Here is a 19723-nt window from a genome sequence, read left to right as displayed (position 1 = left end):
CGTCCTCAACATCAATAAATATTTGCGTTGATATATATTGTAATAATCGCAAACATTTTTAACTGAATGTGTGCAATAATCCATTTCCTTTGGCGACATTTCTAAGCTGTATAACCACGTAGTAATTACAATATAAATCAGAATTCTATTTTTTCTTGCTGTGCAGTAGGCGAAACTAGGAATATTGTGTGAAATGTACATCAATAATGTTTTAGTAAATTATTGGTAAATAAACTGACACTGAGTATGGACCTGTTTGGAATGTAGTAATGATCTTTTTTATGAATGACTGCATTCATGCAGAAACCCAGCTTTATCCATCCGTGAGACTCCGCCCCCGACCAGCGCGCTCGGAGGTGGAGCCGCAATATCACTGGGCTGCTATAAAAATCACTTGCTAATTATTTGAATTATATAACTGCTTGGGGTGACCAACCAGAGCGACGTTACAAAGACCCGAGTACAAAATTACGCGGAAAAAAAATTGCTTCAGTTCTGGTTGACTTTAGATATACCACAACTATACCTGACTGGCACGTCTCCGTTTTATCGTTTAAAACAAACGTCATTGTATTTCAGAATTTCTAATAACGTGCCAAAACAAACAGTACGCGTGACTGATATTTCAAACTCCAGCAATCAATATGGAGAAAATCTTCTACGTGTCTATTTTTACACTGGGAACTTTCAGCTTGGTAAGTGCACTTTTTGTTTGTTTCTCGTGACAAAGGGGCTCAATGTAAACATTCACCACGTGAGCTCATGTGCGCATTTACCGATTATGTCCTGGCATTGCGATCGTACTCACGCAAACTACTCTAAACTCTTAAAATATCTGCGCATAAGCATATTTAAACAGACAGGTCTTTCAATTACGCGTCCATTTGCGCTATGTAGGCTATGGATCAAATTCGATCCTTGCGAAATACGTGCAGTTTGATTTAAGGTACCCATGCATCAGCAACAGTGGTTCTCAAAATGCGTAACAGAAACGTTTAGTAATGTAATGATACACTCTCGGGTGTCATTAATTATCATAAATCTGGTATTAAAATAGTCTCTCTTTATTTTTTTACAATCTCTAAATAACACAACAGAGAGACAGCAAGCGCGTGCGTTCTAATTAGTTCTGTGGCATACAAGCCTAAATAAGAATTGTACCTGGGTCTAAATGAGCAGAAATGGAAAGGAAAGTTCTATAGGCTACATATCGCTCTTAAAATAGGTTTAGTCCAGCACTGGAAACAATTTTCTTCTGGCTGCTGATGTCACTTAAGCAGAATCCCTTGGATGAGCCGTGTGTAAAAGAGCGAAATTCTCTCATGTACGTCTTTTCGGGCCAAGCGGTTGAACTGATTAATAACGACTTTGCCGTGACGGTCGGAGTCAGGTTCGATTCCAAAGCCCGATGCACGTGTGATATTCCACTTTTGCGCACCATTTGCACCGCTCAGAATATTCCTGGACGCGGTAAAAGGCGCGAAAGGGGTTTTCACCTGAGGCGCTCTGCGGAATCGGGTTTCGGCTGTGAGATAATATGTCTGGCAGGTCTGCTCAGTCCCTTCCTGAGCAGAACGTGTCCACGGATGCCAAGTGAAATGTGATGTTCTCCGGGGTGGTTTTAAATAACCTGTTGTGTGCTGAGAGCTGCCTCTCAGAGCACAACATATGAAACCAGATCAAACGCATCTGTTTTTAGGCAGAATTTCAAGATGGGATTCAATTCCCCCCTGAGCATCCCTCGTATTTCCCTGAACATTCTCCCGCTTCCTGAACACAGTTGCCTCCTCAGTTACCTCATAACCTTTGTGACTCGTCCCCCTCGCTTTTCTAGGTGGGGGCAGGCTGCCCCACTGTATGTAAGTGCCCAGCATTGGCTGCCATCTGCCCCCCGGGGGTGAGCTTGGTGCTGGACAAGTGCAGCTGTTGCAAGGTATGCGCAGCACAGCTGAATCAGGACTGCGGAGCATCGCGGCCCTGCGATCACCACAAGGGACTGGAGTGTAACAATGGGAACGGCGCCACACACGAAAGCGGCATCTGCAGGGGTGAGAGAGGTCAAGTTGGCCGGGTTTGATTGGGCAGAGGGATTGAGTGGCAGGTATATCTGGGAAATATTTATATTACATTTACTTATTTAGACACTTTTATCTAAAATGAGATACGTTCGCGTTGGCAGGGTGAGCCAGTGCCTGGAGCAATTGGGAGTTAAGGGACTTGGGATCTGAACCCACAACCTCATGGACACAATTGTAATCCGCAGAGCCGCAGCCCCCCATTATATTTGTGTGCAAATATTTTAAAAGCCCAGGTTGCAGGTTTATGGATGTTTACAGTACTGGTGTTCATGTTGCCTCTTACAGCTGCAACCTGACTGATCGTTAAACCATTTCCTTAATTGCCGGCGGGGGCCCAGTCGTCTTTGCTGGGGAGTGATCAAGCAGAGGGTATTTTTGTCATTTGGGAGGTGTCCCTAAATAAAGTGAGACGTTAGCGTGGGGCACGGTTCTTTTTTGGGGGCGGGGGCATGCGAGTTGTGCAGCATCGCCAGGATTCTCCTGGGGGCTAAGAATAGGGTCGCCTTCAGAGAACGTGTGTGTGTGTGTGGGGGGGGGGGGGGTCTTGTCTCTATGGCCCCACTGGATTCTCTATGTTTTTGTCAGTAAGCTGTGGTTTTCTGCAGCTTTCAGAATAGCTTTCGCTAAAGTGCTAACCTTTAATGGAGTGCAGGCTGGGCGTATGTACATATGTATACACACTGTGTGTGTACAGTATGTGCTTCTTTCTGATTGGCTGCAGCGAGGCAGGAGGGCCGGACCTGTGAATTCAGAGGCAGCATTTACCAGCATGGTGAGAGCTTCCAGTCGGGCTGCAAGCACCACTGCACCTGTGTGGATGGGGGGATCGGATGCATGTCCCTCTGCCCAACCCTCAAGCCCCGTGCCACGCCCTCCTGTCCCTTCCCCCGCCTGGTGAAGGTGCCAGGGCAATGCTGTCCTTCACTTAAGTGCCACAAGGGGGTGCTGTCTCTGCCTGCAGCTGGTCAGCCGCCGTCTTCATACCCGTACAAAAAGGACAAAGCGCTTGACAATGAGATTTTGGATCCTGGGAAAGACTGGGAGAAAAAGCGGATCTACAAACACCTGGGAGGTAAAGCAGGGACCCTCTCTAACAGCAGAGGTGGACATTTCAGGTCAAGAAAGTAAAAATCCAGACCAAGATTTCGTTTCAACCAATAAGTTTAGTATAAAAAAAGTCACTTTCACAGAGTACTCAACTGGTTGATGTAGAGTGATATGATAACATGGTGTATTTATTGTTATTAAAAATGCATTTATATGTAGTAATGCAGATTATTTCCCGGAATGGTTCCCAGTTCACGGCTGCTTTCACCTTCCCCCGCAGAATGGAAGCACTCTGCCAGTCATTGTGTTGTCCAGGTAACAGACTGGTCCCAGTGCTCGCGAAGCTGTGGGCTGGGTGTGTCCTCCCGCGTCACCAATGACAACACGCGGTGCAAGCCGGTGAAAGAGACACGACTGTGCATCCTGCGGCCTTGTGGGACACGCCCCCCCCCGACCAAGGTGCGTCCCGCACAAACGTCGGCATTCTGCACTTATAGAACCGTCAGCGCGTTCCCCGGGACGTGTGCGGTTCGGCCGGTCAGCGCGTTCCCCGGGACGTGTGCGGTTCGGCCGGTCAGCGCGTTCCCCGGGACGTGTGCGGTTCGGCCGGTCAGCGCGTTTTGTTTCAACCAATCAGTTGAGTACTTTGTGACATTACAGTGAATTACTGGTACTTGCAAGGTTTTTTTTTTTTTTTAACAAACATGCCTTATTGCTCTGGCTTCCACAGATGGTGAAGAAATGCTCACGCACCCACCAACCAGCACAGCCCGTTCATCTATCTTACGGCGGCTGCCGCAGCGTGCAGCCATACCTGCCCGGATACTGCGGCGACTGCGCAGACGGCCGCTGCTGCTCCCCCCACCACACACTCACCCAGCCCGTGCTCTTCGCCTGCGCAGATGGCAAGCGGCTGGAGCATGACGTCACTTTCGTGCGCTCCTGCAAGTGCTCAGAGTCATGTGACCACCCAAACAGGGCTGGTCCCGTGTCCCGGCGCCGGGTTCACGGAGACACCAAAAGGTTCACCAACTAGGTCCTCCCTACCGGGCTCAAGAAGAACACATCTCAGTCCCAATATCTGTGAAGAGAAACTATTGTGTGATTTCCCTGTGATACAGAGAAGTTTGGTCTGGTTCACTGTCATTTGTCACACCGTGGATTGAAATTTCAGGATCTGCAGGACACCGTTAGACACGAGTTAGTTTTCCTGTTAGGCCTCCCGCTCATTCGGGATTCTCGGCATGGGCTGGTCCACGCTGCGGGTGATCAGATGGAAAATTGAGTAGCTATGGACTGTCTATGAAAGCAGGCCTGATCCACAGAGACCCAGAATCATCGGGACACTGTCCGGCTGTTCTCACATTTCCGTGGCCTTGACAGAAGTTAGAAAAGCCCACATGGCTTATGTCTGGACTTAGTTGCATGTTTGTCATTTAAGAGAAATGTTGGCAGCACAGATTAAATCCCCCAGCATCTCAGTAAACTAACAGGCGTAAACCGAGAGACGGAGCAGTGCATGTGCAGCCGATTGCGCTCCCCCTTGTGAATGCGAGTGTGGTCCGATTACCCTCGGATTAAGCGGCCCTTCGGTCGGAGAGGAAGGCACGTTGTTGACGAGGCTCCCCATCCGCCAGGCCAGGAACCGGGACTGTTTGCACAGCCGGGCTTCATTCCTGGCGCAAGCAGTGTGAAATTTGCCAAGTGTGGCACGGCTTCCTGTGGGCTTCCTGTGTCCAAGCGTCCGGTGGCCGGGTGGGTCAGGAGGGCCGTGCGTGACCCAAAGAACGCCCAGGGTTGTTATGAAAGCAGATCTGAAGAGCCAGCCTCCAGCCCACCCAGCCCACTCGCCTGCCCAGGCCGAGCCTTTCAGTGTTCAACTCAAAATACAAGGCAGCAAAGCACTGCATTTCAGTATGTTTTTCCTTTGAGAAACCCATCGTCTAACGGTATAATTTTACTATTTCTCATTAATTTTGTTATAAAAGGATCTGGGATTTTCTTTTCTTTGTTTTTTTAGATGCGAGTACTTTTACGGCAGCATACAGAATAAGCTTTCAAAAAGATATCCAAGTTGTTCATATATTTGTCCAGTCAGTATATTACTGTCAACTCTTTCAATTTTTATTCTTTTTGTTAGGTTTCAAAATTTAAGGAATTTGGAGGTTAATGTCTTATGTTTTGCATACTACTGTTGTATCTGTCAGCATCTTCAAACTACAGTACTTGCATTTGCACCAACAATAATCACGTGTCTGTCGTCTATGCCTCCACACCTCAAACACTCACTGCCTGCCAGTCAGCGCTGGGGAAATTACAAAAGTAATCAATTAGACAGAGGTGCAAAGTTCTGGTCCAGAAAGTACAAATCCATGCCTAGGTTTTGTTTCAGGTTCTTTGACACTATTCTCAACTGCTTGGTTAAAACAAAATCTTGGCATGGATTTGTACTTCCTGGACCTGAACTTTCCAGCGCTGTCTGTAACGGATCGTGAACAACGTCCCCAGCCCGGCTGCCAGTTCAGCAGTCTCTGCTGACCGCTACTGTACACGCGAAAGCATGTGTGCTTATTTCGGGACCCCGTCAGAACATACGTGACCAAGCTGTCCAGCCCAAACTCACAGCCGCCGGGACCCTATCCCAGACGGCTTTGGGCACAGCTTGGGGAGGACGCCAGTCCATCATACGACACAAAAAGAGCAGTTTAGAGATACAGTCCTGCACAGCTTGGGGGGGGAATTGACCACACACAGAACAGGCGCAAGGTTGAAACCTGTCACTACAGCGGTTCAGATTAGTTTTAGAACATGGTTTTCCTCCACCCCTTATAAAAACCAGAATGCATGTTTATACAGCTTAAATCCCCGTCTAAATTTTACAAAGCCAGCCATCGCTCGATTCCGTCGGATGGGATTTGCGTTCATGCGAAGTTTAGACAAATGGCTCATTATTAAAACGTCACCTTCTTTAGGCCTGTGTAACTGTCCCCTCTTTGGCAGTTACGAGAGACTACAAGCGATCCAGAAAGAGGCTTTACAGCCATAAATAGTCCCTCCGACAGTCACCGTCTGAATCTAAGCCAATAAACAGCTGTGGTATTAAACCCAAAGACACGGCGTGACCCCTAAGCAGCACCGGGCTGCAACATAAATCAACCACGACACTGACATGATTCTCAGAACTAAAAACCCTTTAAACCTAAATTTGCCTAAATGCTTTGAAAGCTGCAGACACGCCAAAGAGACTTACAGCCAACCAATGAACATTGTATAAAATGTTTTAATTCCTTTAACCAAAAACTACAACCGACAAAAAATTTAAAAACAAAAAATTAAAACCAGGACACTCCCCAGAAAAATAAAATAAGCCTTGCACCTATGAACCGAGGGGAGGGAAGCTTTTAAAATGGCGTCGTCTTCAAAAATACATTTGGGATTAGGGTCTTCATTGGACTGGAACGCTCATCTGGACTGTTCAACTGCAACGACACATGGCCAGTTAGTCTCCGCTCTCACTGGGGACGTGCAAACAACACCAGCGTCCCCCCACCCCCCCCCCCCAGACGGTCCAGGAGCACATGGACTGTCTGGGGGTCCCAGAACCAAGTTGGGAAGTGTTACGCCAAACCACTAGTCAAAAACTCACTGTAAGTGGAGATGTCAATCTCCTCCGGCAGCTCGGCCACGTTGACCTCGAAACGGTCCTGCACATCATTCAGGGTCTTTGCGTCCGTCTCGTCCGACACAAACGTCACAGCCAGACCCTTCGTCCCAAACCTTCCTGCACGGGCGACCTGGAAAGGATTGGAAGGTGCCATCGTTTGAACCCCTTCAGTGGACATTTCATTACAGGTTCTACGTCCAGGACCGTGGTCCACAGCCACAACGTCCCCCGAAAGTCAGCACCCACCCTGTGGAGGTAGGTGTCAGAGTCCTCAGGCATGTCATAGTTAAAGACGATGTTGACCCGTTCGATGTCCATCCCTCGGCCAAAGAGGTTGGTGGCCACCAGGATGCGACGCTGAAAGTCCTTGAACTGCTGGTATCGCGAGAGCCTGTAGGGGTCGGCGTGTTAGAACGTTTTGTTAGAACACAATTTCTCATTTAAAACTCCAGCGCCAGGACAGTATGGCACAGAACGGCATCTCGAAATAAAGCCAACTCTAAGACTGCGTTCTCCAGCTCCGGTTCTGCAGAGCCAGTCTTTTTCCAGCTCAAACACACCTACTAACCTGGTAACCTGTGCATGAGTAGGAAAATCTACTAACTGTATTGCAGACTGGCCCTCCAGGACCAGAACCGGGGGACCGTGCTCTAGGAGATCAAAACACGGAGCCTCACCTCTCCTCCTGCGCCATACCCCGGTGAATGGCGATGGCAGGAAAGTTCTGCTCCACAAGCAGCTGGGACAGAGCCACACACCGCTGCACGGACTTGACGAAGATCACCACCTGGGTGCAAGTGGAAGATGAAGATAAACAGGATCTGTTTCTCCCCACTGAGCAGCCATCGTCAAAAACTTCCGGAAAGTTCCTCCGAAACGCCGAATGACGCCGAACCAAAAATGAAGGCTACCTGATTGAACTCCAGCACATCCAACAAGTCAAAGAGCTTGCGGTTCTTCTCGCTGTCCTTCAGCTTACAGTAGTACTGCTGCAGGCCATGAAGGGTCAGCTTGGTCTCATCATCCACGAACACCTCCATGGGCTGGGGGGGGGGGGCGACATGAGACAAGGTCACACCCCTTCTGAAGCGTGACCAAGCTTCCTGAGGAGGACACACCCAGAAGCTGCCCTCATACTCACGTCCTGCATGAATTTGCGACACACGGGCCGGATCTCCTTGCTCAGGGTGGCGCTGAACATCATGCACTGCTTCTCGTGCGGCGTCAGTCTGAAGATGTCCTGCACGTCACGCCTCATATCTGAAGTAAAAAAAAAAACAGTACAGTGCAACAGTAATCACACAGAATTTCAGATTGAAATGCACTGGATTCATGACCCTTGAAGTCAACCTCATTTCCCCAAGTGCCACCCTTCTGATGAGGCGTAAGAATCGAGGTCCTGACTCTCTGAGGTCATAAAGGATCCCTGGGCATCTTTCGAAAGAGTACAGGGGGTAACCCCATGTCCCAGCCAAAATTACCCCTGTCGGATCTGACCTCCTAATCATCCCCTGAATCTAACTGGTGAATTCTCTCCAGCCCCCTCACCACCTTAGCTACTGTGTGGTGAGCATACTGGGGCAGAATGGCTGCTGTCGCATCACCCAGGTGGGGGGGGGACACAGTGGTGGTGGTTCAGTGGGCTCCCCATTGGTTCTGTAAAGCGCTTTGGATGTTTCAACAAGCTAACTTTCATTCATTCAAATTTAAGCTAAGCTTTGCAAGCTATCGACAAGAAATTAGGAAAATTTTAGATCAGAAAATTCACACCAAGGGCAATAAATTTACACTCACCCAGCTGCTCCAGCATCTTGTCACACTCATCCAGAACAAAGTGCTTGACGTTCTTGAGGCTGAGGGTCTTGTTGCGGATGAGGGCGAGGATCCGCCCGGGGGTGCCCACCACGATGTGCGGACAGTTCTTCTTCAGCACCTCTTCATCCTTCTTGATGGACAAGCCGCCGAAAAACACGGCCACCTTCACGGTGGGCATGTACTTGGAGAAGCGCTCGTACTCTTTGCTGATCTGGAACGCCAACTCACGCGTGTGGCACATGACCAGCACAGATACCTGCAGGGGTGAGCGATGGAGCAGACCGCCAGATTAATTAGGAAATAAGACTTTATGCCACTAGGTGGCATCAGGGCAAATCTGCAGGAAGGAAAGTCAGCCTCTTTCAAGTAAATACTTCCAGCATGAGCGGAACCTCAAGGAATGAGGAACAAAAACACACATCTGGCTGCTTATCACTTCTCCATTGACAGCATTCAAACTACAGGAAGTGACATAATCCTACTTAGTCTCAAAAAAAAAATCACACCATGATAGGGTGGCAGCAAATGTAACTAAACTAAATAAATGAACTGACTGGGCATAGTTTGGCCACCAACCTGTCCGTCCACAGGCTCTATCTGCTGCAGTGTCGCAAGCACGAACACGGCGGTCTTCCCCATGCCAGACTTGGCCTGGCACAGGATGTCCATGCCCAGGATGGCTTGTGGAATGCATTCATGTTGGACTGTACGAAAAAGGAGGGAGCAGAGACACAATTAAGCCGTCTACACACATGGAAGGCCACGCTGGAACAATGATACTAAAAATCGCCGTCGCATGTTATGCGAATAAATATGAGTTGTGATAGTAAGATACAGTAAAATTTGTTAAGCTTTGCAGTTTTACTAATATTTCCTTAAGACTAGGTATGCGTTTAAAAAAAAGTAATGTTTACTACCACTGATTGTACATAAGCAATACATGCGTTCTGTGAGCCAATCAGAATTACTGGTGCATTTGTGAGAAATGTAACAATGTGAGGGAAACTGTCCCAGAAAACCTGACCGCTTAGTGTCTGGCAACACTACACACTTACTCGACAGACCACTGGTAAGCATGGTGTTTGGTTATGGTATATTTCATTTACATCTCCAACTCCTTTCTGTTTTACGAACATGGCAATATCAATCATAAAAATTTCAACTATTGTGACGTGAATATTTTCCAGTACCATGCAGTCCTAGCTCATTCAGGAGCAAACTAATTCAGATTCGAAATCCAGAGCGTGGGATTCCCGAGCACCACTGTCCATTTCCCTACCGCCCAATGGGACGACAGCTGATGCGAGATAATCCCGCCCACCATGGAGCATTGAGCTCGATTTGTCTCTCCTCATCACCATCATGTCCTGCTAATACAGACATTACGGTACTAAATCCTAATCATTGTGTTATTCAAAACAGAATGAAGAAACTGAACAGGCAGCAGGATCAGCTCCCAGGAGTAGAACTGGTCTTGCACCTCTAAGCATGACACTTAAGGACTTTAGGTAGAATTTGGAGGGTGGAACGCCTCAGAAGTACAGAGCAGCGGCAGTAACCTTCAGACGGATGCTCAAAGCCACAGTCCACGATGGCGCGCAGGAGCTCTGGCTTCAGCAGGAAGTCCCGGAAACCGGAGCTGTGGATGGACACATAGGAGCCCTTAACCTCCTTCTTCCCGGCTGGAGTGGCGTTCTCCGGGGCCGTCTGCTGCTCCTCATCGTCATCGTAATCCAGCAGCTCGTTGTCAACGTCATTCTCGGCCATGCTATCCTAAGAGAGGGACAGTCAGGCACACAAATTTAATAGCCACTCCACATATATACACACACATAATGGAATTTAACTTCATACAAAGTGAATCTCTTAGGTGGATTTCGACCATCAAACCCCATCACTTCAGTCAAATAAAAAATAGACATGCAAATTAAGGAATAACAAAGTACCGTAAATATATTGTACTGGTGAAATCCAATATGACTACACCAGGAGGGAAAACCTAGCCAATGTTACCTGCCAAATAGCACCATAGAGTCAAGACAATCGGAGGGGGAAAAAAAAGTACTCGCCTACTAACTTGCATTTACTAATTATCGTGGACCCATCCCACCAAGTAGCATCTCTGAAGAAAATCACTCGTCATATTAAGTAGAATTAATAACGATAATCAACTCATAAAAACCAACTATGGTGTCCTATTGCTGTGCCTCTAGCCAAGCAGGGCAGCCAATGGCCTGTTGGAAACACAAATCTGCTTTATCTGTGTATTCTGTTTTTCACAAAAGTTAAAATAGGAGGTCGTGTGTTTATTAAACTCTGTTATTTTTAATTTGCACTTGACAGTAAAATAAAAGGTAAGGTTTTGCCATGCAGGGGGAAGTGGTGGGTCCATGAAGGTTTTTTTTGCCTTCGGCCCCCAGTCTCACTAAAATCGTCCCTGCTGGTGGTGATATTGGGGCAGATATTGAACGCATTGGACCTGCTATCGAGAGCACTGTGCGAAGTGACCCTAGAGCCGGCGGCGTCAGCCTCAAACAGCGCCGGCTAACAGACAGCAGCCATCGCGCCCGTTCCGCTGGCTACAATCGGCCAGCGTCGCCATTTTCACGCTGGACGGCGAGGGCGGCCGCTACTGACAGGCAGTGTGTGGAAAAAGGGGCAAATGAAACACATAGGCACCAGAATAAGGCCGAAGACACCCAATGACTACGCTGATGTGAAGCTTACAGGAAGCACGGCTATGGCGCCAAACATCTTCATTCTAGCTCAGTTGTTAGTTAGCTTCAGGCGAGCTGGGTATGACTCAAACCACCGAGGCCCTAGCTTTATAACGCAGCAAAATCCAATTTTCAAAACTGAACTGTAAAGAAATGCAATCCGCATTCCTACCCCATCCGTAAAAAAAAATAATAATAACCGGCAGGATCTTTCAAATCGAGCTGCCTTTTTGCGACTTTACAGTAGCATCGGTTTGCAGCATGTTAGCTTGATTTTTCATTCTGCATCGACCAAGTAAACTGGCGCCCGCAATTTACGACATAAACAAACATAAAAAATATCGTATTATATAAAAACATCAGGACAAATCCTTCCTACTGGGGGCGCTTTTTCCAGCAATATGCTAGTCGCCTTAGCTAAGTTAAACCGTCTGCAAGCAAACAAAAGAACGTGTCTTGCTGAGTTTTATTTAAACCGTAGCACTCAGTCAGCATACAAATTAATTACATAATTAGATACAGTACGCATCCTATACCTATGTGCCGTATTCTCAGCCAATTCAATAAAAACTATTCAATACAATTAAACAAACGAACGATCGCTGCTATATAGCATGTAGCTAATCATAGTATTGCTTTGTATAAATTAGCTTTCATTATTGTTATAATAACGTATTTATTAATATACACACGCTAACTCATTGTAATAATACGTGCATATGAAAGGTAAAGAAAATGCCTGATTTAATTCAAGTATAACAATTACCCAATTCTTACCTTAAGCTGAAACAACAAGACAAGCTACTGGAGCCGCTAATACAACCCACATGTGCAGGCCGCAACTTTTCACCAGTATCCGGAAATACCGCCCCCTCTGCTCCTGCCGCGACCATTGGCTGAACGGGAGTTAAATTCGTTGACATCCTTAAAAGACGTGCCCAATACAGTGCTTTGATTGGTGTACTCACCTGTCAGTCAGTGTAGTCCCGGTTGAGAATGAATAGGGGGGCGCTCCTTCATAACGCAGGCAGTGAAAGTACCGGCTTGGCAGGCAGTACTGGTAGTAAATGGAACAGAGAAAGTACCGAAAGTACCGTACCAAAAAAGCTCGGTACTTGGTGCGGTGAAAAAGCGCCCCCAGTAGGAAGGATTTGTCCTGATGAAGTATTACACTCTGCTTATTTATTTTAGAAAATATTCACCTATTTTGTTTGCAAGCTACAGTTTTTTAAATATATGGATGTGCCATACAAGAATCATTATTTTGCTACATATGCCCAAAAGATAATTTCACCATCACTTCACTTTGCTGTTAGGCAAAGTTAAATGTTATTATTATTATTAGTACCTAACAAATTATACTCTTAGTAAAATTTTGAATATATATTTTTGTAATATATTGTTTGAGCGTGTGCTCTTGATAAAAATGACTTTCTTCAGGGCAATGATATTCTTATCACAGTGAAGGAGTTCAACAGGGTACGTGTTATCCATCGGCGTCGCCGCCATTAAATCATTAAATTTCATAATTATTCGTTTGGTTTCTATTGGTTCACAAAAGAATCCATTCCACTTGAACGATAGAAGAATACACATACCACTGAAGGACCACTCCGGGTTACCTACAACTGACCACATGCAAGTGAAGTAAATCGCGTGATGACGTCATTTTTAAATGAGTACCACTAAATCGGAAAAAAAGTAAAAGTCCCCCCCACAATCAAAATGCTTCTGACGCCCCTGGTGTTATTTAATTATGTATCCTAAGACCACCACCAGGACAACTACAGTAGGTATGAGCTATTTATAAGGAATCAAACCTAATATTAGTATGAGTATACTTAGTATTCTTGCATTATTTTTCTTAATTTCAGTTGTATTAAGGAGGGTACAAAGAGAAAACTCTCACCTTTGATGTAAAATGTGTGCAAACATTCATTGAAAAATATAAACCATATTGAGATGCACCTTCCTGACTCCTCTGCTATACCGAGCATCTTGGTCTGAGAGGATAAAATCAGTGTTGCATATATTCCTCAGAAGTCGTAGTACAACATAGCAGGGTTACAGACATTTGGTGAACAAACTATGTTGAAATACCCTATATCCATAAAGCACTAGTTGAATTTCTGTTTATTTACCAAAATTATTTGTAACAATAAATGTGCAGCAATGCCTTTTACCCACTGACATGTTTAATTTAGGCAGGGTTATTTACAGTCCTGCCCTTTCATCCACACAAGCATGCATTCACCCTGTCACACTAGTACTAATGTCTTTCAATTGTTGGAAGAAAACTGGAGAAGCAGAAGGAAGTACAGAGAAGCACGAGGAAAATGTGCAAATACCCTCCTTCCTTCTCTAAATCAGCTCAGGAGACGGTGAGTGAGATCAGCTGTCAGTTTCTCGGCAAGCAACTTTCGCAGTGAAAACATCTTCAGATGTGATTCAGTGATAGAATTTAGGTTAGATGGAGTAACTGCGGAGCTGCACACAGGGGATCTGTGCGATACCTATTGCGGGAAATTCAGCAGCTGTTTTCTTGTTTGTTCTCTATCAGAAAAGTGGTTCATGTTGCTTTTCTGTTGTCATGGTCTTTGTATACTATACCGATTCCGTGGCTTAGAGGCAAAAATCAGGCGGCAGGAGATCAGGACCACTCGGAAGACAAATGATGTTACAGCATCCCTCGGGGCAGCACACTTAAATAAACGTTGCGGCGTGGTCTTCGCGGCCGTACGCTTGGCAGCTACGCATGGCCTGCAAGCTGCATGCAGCCATCCCGGGGTCCTTTGATCTATATCTGTGACTCAGACAGGAAGCGCCACTGCGCCGTGGAGAAGGCCGGGAAGCCGTCGGAATCCGGACGCGAGCCGGCAGAGGTGCCCGGCCTCGACAGGAACTCCCTGATGCGTGGGGGCAAGGAATGGAGCAGCCAATCCTCAACCAGCAGGCCGCCTCCCTGCAGCCCGATGCAGCCCTCCAGCTCAGCAGGCAGGCCCACCAAGCAGTTCCCAACCAGGTCCAGTTTGGAGAGCTGTGTCAGAGTCCCCAAACCAGGTGGCAGGGCACCCAGGGAATTGTGGGCCACGGCCAAGCTGCCGAGCCGAGAGCAGCCGGAAAACAACTCGGGCGGCAGCTCCTCCAGCTGGTTGCCGCTCAGATCCAGCTCTACCAGCAGTGCCAATGCGCCCACCTCCGCCGGCAGCTCCTCCAGCAGGTTGCTGGCGAGCAGGAGGCACCGCAGGCGGCGCAGGGTGAACAGCGTGGGCGGCAGGGCCCGCAGCTGGTTGTGCGAAAGGTCCAGCAGCTCCAGGCCGCGCAGTGCCCCCACGCTGGCGGGCAGCGCCAGCACGCGGTTGTGGGCTAGCCGCAGATACGCCAGCCTGCGCAGATGCTGCAGGCCCAGCAGCTCCTCCAGCGTCCGCAGGCAGTTGTGGCAGACGTCGAGGCTGCGCAGGCCGGCCAGGCCCAGGAGGGCGGAAGGCAGGCGTTCCAGTTGGCAGCCGTGCAGCGTCAGCTCCTCCAGGCCGGCAAGGCGCCGCAGTCCTGTCAGCGCCAGCAGGCGCGCGCCCTCATTATGCACCTCCAGCCGCGCCAGGCTGCCCGCCGCCTCGCCCAGCTCCCCCGGGAGTCGCTGCAGCTTCCCGCTCCTCAGGACCAGCACCCGCAGGTGGCGGAGCTGCCTCAGGCTGCCCAGCGCCCAGCCCCGGTGCACGCCGCTCTCCCCGCTCAGCCGGCCGCTGAGGTGCAGCTCCTGCAGCCCCCGCAGCGTGTACACCCAGGCCGGCGTCTCGGACGCGTGGCTGAACGTCAGGTGGAGACGGTCCAGACGCTCCCGCAGCACGGCCAGGGCAGCTGGCTCCACCTCGGCGGTGCAGTGGTACAGGTGCAGCTCTCTGTGGCATGAGGGGGGAGACAAAAATGGCTGAAGGCCCCTCCCCTAATTACATACAGTCAGCTGAATGAGCACGCTCTCCGTTCTATGGTGGGAACCACGTGTCCTGACTGACAGGGCCGCGAGATTAGAGCTGAAACTGAAAAAGTTGTAGTTCTTGGGTGCAGGGGCAGCAGAAATAGGGGGGGGGACAGGACTGGGGGGGGCATATCGGGGGAGAGTCCCCCAAAATAAACAAATGAGTCATAGTGTGTTCCTTATCTATATACCTAATAAAGATTGTAGTCCTGTATCAAACACAATCATTTTATCCTATGGATCAGTTATTTGTCTTTTGTGAAACTGTATGCTAAACTGTCATTTTAAACGATGAAATCTTTTTATTCAAAAATTAATTTGCAATCTTTCTCACATCACATCCTGTCAATTGTGTGCCTGTTGTGATGTCACGATATACATTCTTGACAGACGTCTCTGTTTCATCACTCACTCGCCGTCCTCATCCTCTTCCAGGCCATATCCACTCTGTCGGTGTGAGGTAAAGCGTTGGCGTGGTAATACACTCTATGTCCAAAAGCATGCGGACACGCCTCTCAATTAGAGGAATCGCCTAATGAAGTCACACCCATTGCTGACAAAGGTGATCATTTAGCACGCAGTCACGCAATTTCATTAGCAGCAGAGCGAGTGGCCAGACAGGGAGGTTAGTGACTTTCCACTCGGCACCATCAAAGGACAATGGCGTCTTTCCAACAAATCAATTCGCCACATTTTTTCCCCTGCTAGTGTTGTCCTGGTGAGCCGCGAGTGAAGTGATCGTGAAGGTCAGAGCATGTGGGAGCCAGTTCAGCTGTGAAGTGGTCGGTCACACAAGCTCACAGAAAGGGAGCTGATCACTCAACATCAACACCCAACCTGAATGGCAGCAAATCCCACCATCAATGTTCCAGTATGTAATGGAAAGCTGTCCAAGAAGAGTAAAGGCTATTACAGCAACTAAGGGCCAACCAACTTCCTATTAATACCCCTTGGTTTTTGGAATGAAATGTTAGTCAAGCTGTTGTCCACATACTTTTGGACGTTTAGTGCGTTCAGATTTACATGAATGTCGGCACCGTGCGCAGGCACACCTGAGGGAGGTCATGTGGGAGAGCGGGGCGGGCAGCTTGGCGTCTGTGATCAGCTCCAGTTTGAGCACCTCCAGCTGGCTGAGGGAGAACAGTGCAGGTGGGAGGCGCGGCAGAGCAGCCAGCTGCAGCGAGGGGCGGCCGTGGGCGTCGGGCCTGATCATGGATCGCAGCCGGTCGATGCCCCAGTTCCTCTCCAGGTTCTCTTCCAGGAGACAGGTCTCGCTGACGGGCGACAGGAACACGGCGAGGCGCTGGGCCAGGAGCGGGTCGTACTGGTCGGCCATGTGCAGCAGGAAGGCCAGGTCGTTACAGAGGTCCGGGACGTCCCGCATGGACCCGGCCTCATGCAGCCGCTGGAAGGAGTACCTCCGCAGTGACCTGGGGAGGCCCAAAAACCCCCACACTGAGTGAACCCTCCCCAAACAGAAGAGGCATCACAATATGCTGGCCATTTGCGACCCCAAGCACTTTTTCTGGAACATTCCATCCTCTGAATAGCTCTTTCATGACTTCGATATTTGGCTTTCATCAAAAGGAACGAACAAGGCTCCATATCCCTTGAAAATCATAGCCGGACTCCCGTTAACTCAGCTGAAGAGTGAATTTCGGAAAATCTGTCCATTTTTCGTTGTTTTCGAGATGCGCCCGCCAGCGACTTAAAGACAGGCTTCCTTAAAGACAGGCTTCCTTAGAGACAGGCTTCCTTAGAGACAGGCTTCCTTAAAGACAGGCTTCCTTTATCATGTTACAGTATTGGGAATCAAAACACGTAATCCCAGGTAACTCATTAAATTTCCAAAATTCCACAGAAATGTTACTTACAAACTTATCCCATCTGCATATTCTGTGTTCTGAGTTTGCAAATTCGCTCATCAATTGGTTAGCATGATGAACTACTAGAATATCATTGAAGGGAAGAGAATATATATGTAGTCTAAGCAGCCATATCTACAAACCTGTGGCAGATCCACGTCAGGGCGTAGATGGCCAGCAGGCCAAAGAGGCTGAGGAGTGCCATGTAGGTCAGCACCAGGTGGCGGAGGACAGGGGCCAGGTGGTGGGTGCAAAGGAAGGAGCTGTAGCCTGTTAGGGCATGAACCTGCGGCTGGCAGGTATGGCTGAAAGAGACGGACTCCAGCAGTGGAGCCGTGTAGCTCAGGATCAGCACGACCATCAGCACCTTGAACAGCGTCTGAACTCTGTACACCTGCAGCAGGACCGGGGCACAGGTGACGCCCACACAGGCGGGAACAACAAAGCCAATAAATATTAGCTACTTTGAAAAATTGCAAATGTGATCTTACTGTTTTTCTTAAGATTTAAAGAGCTGCGGAGGCACCGGTAGAGATTTTGGACCCCATGAATGCATATCACAGCGCTGAACTTGGCTTATTATAAGAGGAGAGAAATACATTGATGAACAAGTATTGTGCAGTTCATAATTTACATATTATAGGTGATAAAATACAGAAATGATTTAAGAACCTTTGGCGAGCAGGGAGGTGAACGAGAACAGGGATTAAGGCCCAACCTGGAAGATGATGTCAGAGGCCTCGCAGTGAGCACGGAACTTGCGAACCCGCTCGAAGAGCGCCCGGGCCTGCTCCCCATCGCTGCGGTCCAGGCAGGCCGCCCGGGGGGCGTTACCCGGGGTCAGGGTGTTTTTGGGTGCTGTGGAGACGGGGCAGAATGACAGGGAGGAGAGGGAGGAGGAGCAGGAATGGATGGAGGAACAGGGGGATGGGGGCACAGTGGGGAGTGCCGACACGCAGCCGGGCCGCGGTATCTGGGGGCTGTCGGTGCCCGAATCCAGGCTGGAGTGCCTGCCTAGGGAGGGGGGCTGGCCAGACCCTGCCTCTTCCACTCGGCCCCCGGTGGCATCCATCTGGGCTGCACGCGAAAGCGCGCGGGAGGTCCAAGGTGACTCGGTGCACTTGCCCAGAATGGCGATGAAATGCTCGATGCGGGCGGACGTGCGGGGGAAGTGGAACCAGAACCAGCCGCTGGCGAGGAGCAGCAGGGACTGGAGCAGCGCCACATAGGGGAAGAAGCGGGAATAGCAGGGCAGCGACTCGTGGTAGCACACGTGACTGACGTACATGTACTGCTGGAAGTCCAGGTGTGTGCGCCGACCCTGCGGGGTTGGGGGCCGGGTGGGATCTCTGAGGGAGTCTGGCGTCTGAATGTTGGGGGAGATCGGAACTGGGGTAAGTGAGATGCGGCTCGGCGTAGAGGTGCTGTGGTCCAACGAGTCGGACGGGAGGCAAACCACCCCGTCTCGCGACAGCAGCAGTGTCCCTGCTACCACTGACAGCATTAACATCAGCAGCACCAGATAGTCCATGAAGACCTCCCACCACGGCTTCAGCAGCCTGTGGCTCACCTGCGGCTCGCTTAGGGGCGACAGCTCTGACAGGGAGAACATGACCTCCTGATGGGAAAGAGGAGCGGCAGCAGGTCTTCAGAAGAAGAGTCCAGTCAAGCAAGGGATGTTAGCAGATGAATGGGGCGCTTATAAAACGTCCGTACATGCATCAGCAAAAGAACAGAATGAAAGTGATTAAGTTATACGTTTCTTTTAATAAAAAAAAATGTACAGGCGAATCAGCAAAGATTACTGAAGTAATCCGTTAACAATCCGTTACTGAAGTTTCCGTTAACAATCCTGAAACGCATCCTTGAAGTCATTAATATTCAAGTGGTACTACAGTCTACTTTCGATGTCTAAAACGACAAAATAACTAACAATACATTTCAAATGAAGCCAATTAGAGTTTAAGTAGTTTTTAAAACTTACTCGTTGCAAGTTTCCAGACTGTGAATGGCTCCTAACGTGTACGGGTTAGATAACCAAAGGGATAGTTGCTGTGAATTGCCTTCAGTTCATTAGTCCGGCGCAGTCCGGTTCTCTCAGAGCTCACAGTGGGGCTTCAAAGGCACCGAGCAATGCGGAATCCCCGATTTCAGGGGGCGAATGTGCTGCAAGCGGGTAACATGGACACAGCACGCGCCAGCTTCGGCTTATACTGCGGTTGTCATGGTGATTAGCGGCGTCCATTGAGAAGTTTAAACAAAATAACCGGGGCACGACGCCTACCAACTTTAACTTACCGTAAACTCAATTTACTGCACGCTCAGATTTGTCATTTCTTAATTCCTTGTTCACCTTAATAGGCCTACCTACTCATAAAGATGTATTTTTACGATGTCATGCCATGTTCCCACAGTTGAAGCAGATTTGGAATCATTAATTTAATATTAGATGTCGGCCAGGTTAACGTGAATAACTTAATGGTTTTTGTGCCTTTAACACGCCATTGAAACGGCCTGAATGCAAGACTGTAAATGCAAGTTCCGTCCACTTGGGGTCACTA

At 48.8% G+C, this 19723-nt stretch overlaps 3 protein-coding genes across 3 annotated transcripts; 1 reads left to right on the top strand and 2 right to left on the bottom strand.

Annotated features, from left to right (window-relative positions):
• Positions 1-407: 407 nt before the first annotated feature.
• Positions 408-5372, top strand: LOC111856325 (CCN family member 1). The gene is made up of 5 exons (XM_023836188.2): positions 408-695; positions 1835-2048; positions 2800-3150; positions 3406-3584; positions 3856-5372. Exons 1-5 carry the CDS (start codon positions 645-647, stop codon positions 4159-4161), a joined length of 1101 nt encoding a protein of 366 aa, XP_023691956.2. The 5' UTR covers positions 408-644; the 3' UTR covers positions 4162-5372.
• Positions 5373-6389: 1017 nt separating this feature from the next.
• Positions 6390-12199, bottom strand: ddx39ab (DEAD (Asp-Glu-Ala-Asp) box polypeptide 39Ab). Its single transcript, XM_023836187.2, has 10 exons — positions 12099-12199; positions 10164-10377; positions 9181-9308; positions 8584-8860; positions 7931-8049; positions 7701-7832; positions 7467-7576; positions 7036-7180; positions 6772-6919; positions 6390-6604 (listed from the first exon to the last, which is right to left on the bottom strand). Exons 2-10 carry the CDS (start codon positions 10369-10371, stop codon positions 6588-6590), a joined length of 1284 nt encoding a protein of 427 aa, XP_023691955.1. The 5' UTR covers positions 10372-10377; positions 12099-12199; the 3' UTR covers positions 6390-6587.
• A 1184-nt stretch (positions 12200-13383) lies between these two features.
• On the bottom strand, positions 13384-19364 carry LOC111856346 (volume-regulated anion channel subunit LRRC8D). The gene is made up of 5 exons (XM_023836230.2): positions 19147-19364; positions 17881-18780; positions 17306-17556; positions 16350-16727; positions 13384-15220 (listed from the first exon to the last, which is right to left on the bottom strand). The coding sequence occupies exons 2-5, from the start codon at positions 18772-18774 to the stop codon at positions 14119-14121; spliced, it is 2625 nt and encodes an 874-aa protein (XP_023691998.2). The 5' UTR covers positions 18775-18780; positions 19147-19364; the 3' UTR covers positions 13384-14118.
• Between the last annotated feature and the right edge of the window lie 359 nt (positions 19365-19723).

Source organism: Paramormyrops kingsleyae, chromosome 22 (assembly GCF_048594095.1).
Source record: "Paramormyrops kingsleyae isolate MSU_618 chromosome 22, PKINGS_0.4, whole genome shotgun sequence".
Taxonomy (NCBI): Eukaryota; Metazoa; Chordata; class Actinopteri; order Osteoglossiformes; family Mormyridae; genus Paramormyrops; species Paramormyrops kingsleyae.
Note: the sequence above shows the minus strand (reverse complement) of the source record. Positions and strands in the feature narration are given on the sequence as shown.

What these genes read in the sequence shown, in the direction of transcription:
- ddx39ab (XM_023836187.2), bottom strand. Translation starts at nt 10,371, where the DNA reads ATGGCCGAGAATGACGTTGACAACGAGCTGCTGGATTACGATGACGAT. An exon ending in GTCGCAAATTCATGCAGGAC is followed by an intron (nt 7,833 to 7,930) that starts GTGAGTATGAGG and finishes CCCCCCCCCCAG; the next exon opens with CCCATGGAGGTGTTCGTGGA. An exon ending in CTGACACCTACCTCCACAGG is followed by an intron (nt 6,920 to 7,035) that starts GTGGGTGCTGAC and finishes AATCCTTTCCAG; the next exon opens with GTCGCCCGTGCAGGAAGGTT.
- LOC111856325 (XM_023836188.2), top strand. Translation starts at nt 645, where the DNA reads ATGGAGAAAATCTTCTACGTGTCTATTTTTACACTGGGAACTTTCAGC. An exon ending in CGAAAGCGGCATCTGCAGGG is followed by an intron (nt 2,049 to 2,799) that starts GTGAGAGAGGTC and finishes GATTGGCTGCAG; the next exon opens with CGAGGCAGGAGGGCCGGACC. An exon ending in CACGCCCCCCCCCGACCAAG is followed by an intron (nt 3,585 to 3,855) that starts GTGCGTCCCGCA and finishes TGGCTTCCACAG; the next exon opens with ATGGTGAAGAAATGCTCACG.
- LOC111856346 (XM_023836230.2), bottom strand. Translation starts at nt 18,774, where the DNA reads ATGTTCTCCCTGTCAGAGCTGTCGCCCCTAAGCGAGCCGCAGGTGAGC. An exon ending in CCTCTGACATCATCTTCCAG is followed by an intron (nt 17,557 to 17,880) that starts GTTGGGCCTTAA and finishes GTCCTGCTGCAG; the next exon opens with GTGTACAGAGTTCAGACGCT. An exon ending in CTGACGTGGATCTGCCACAG is followed by an intron (nt 16,728 to 17,305) that starts GTTTGTAGATAT and finishes GGGCCTCCCCAG; the next exon opens with GTCACTGCGGAGGTACTCCT.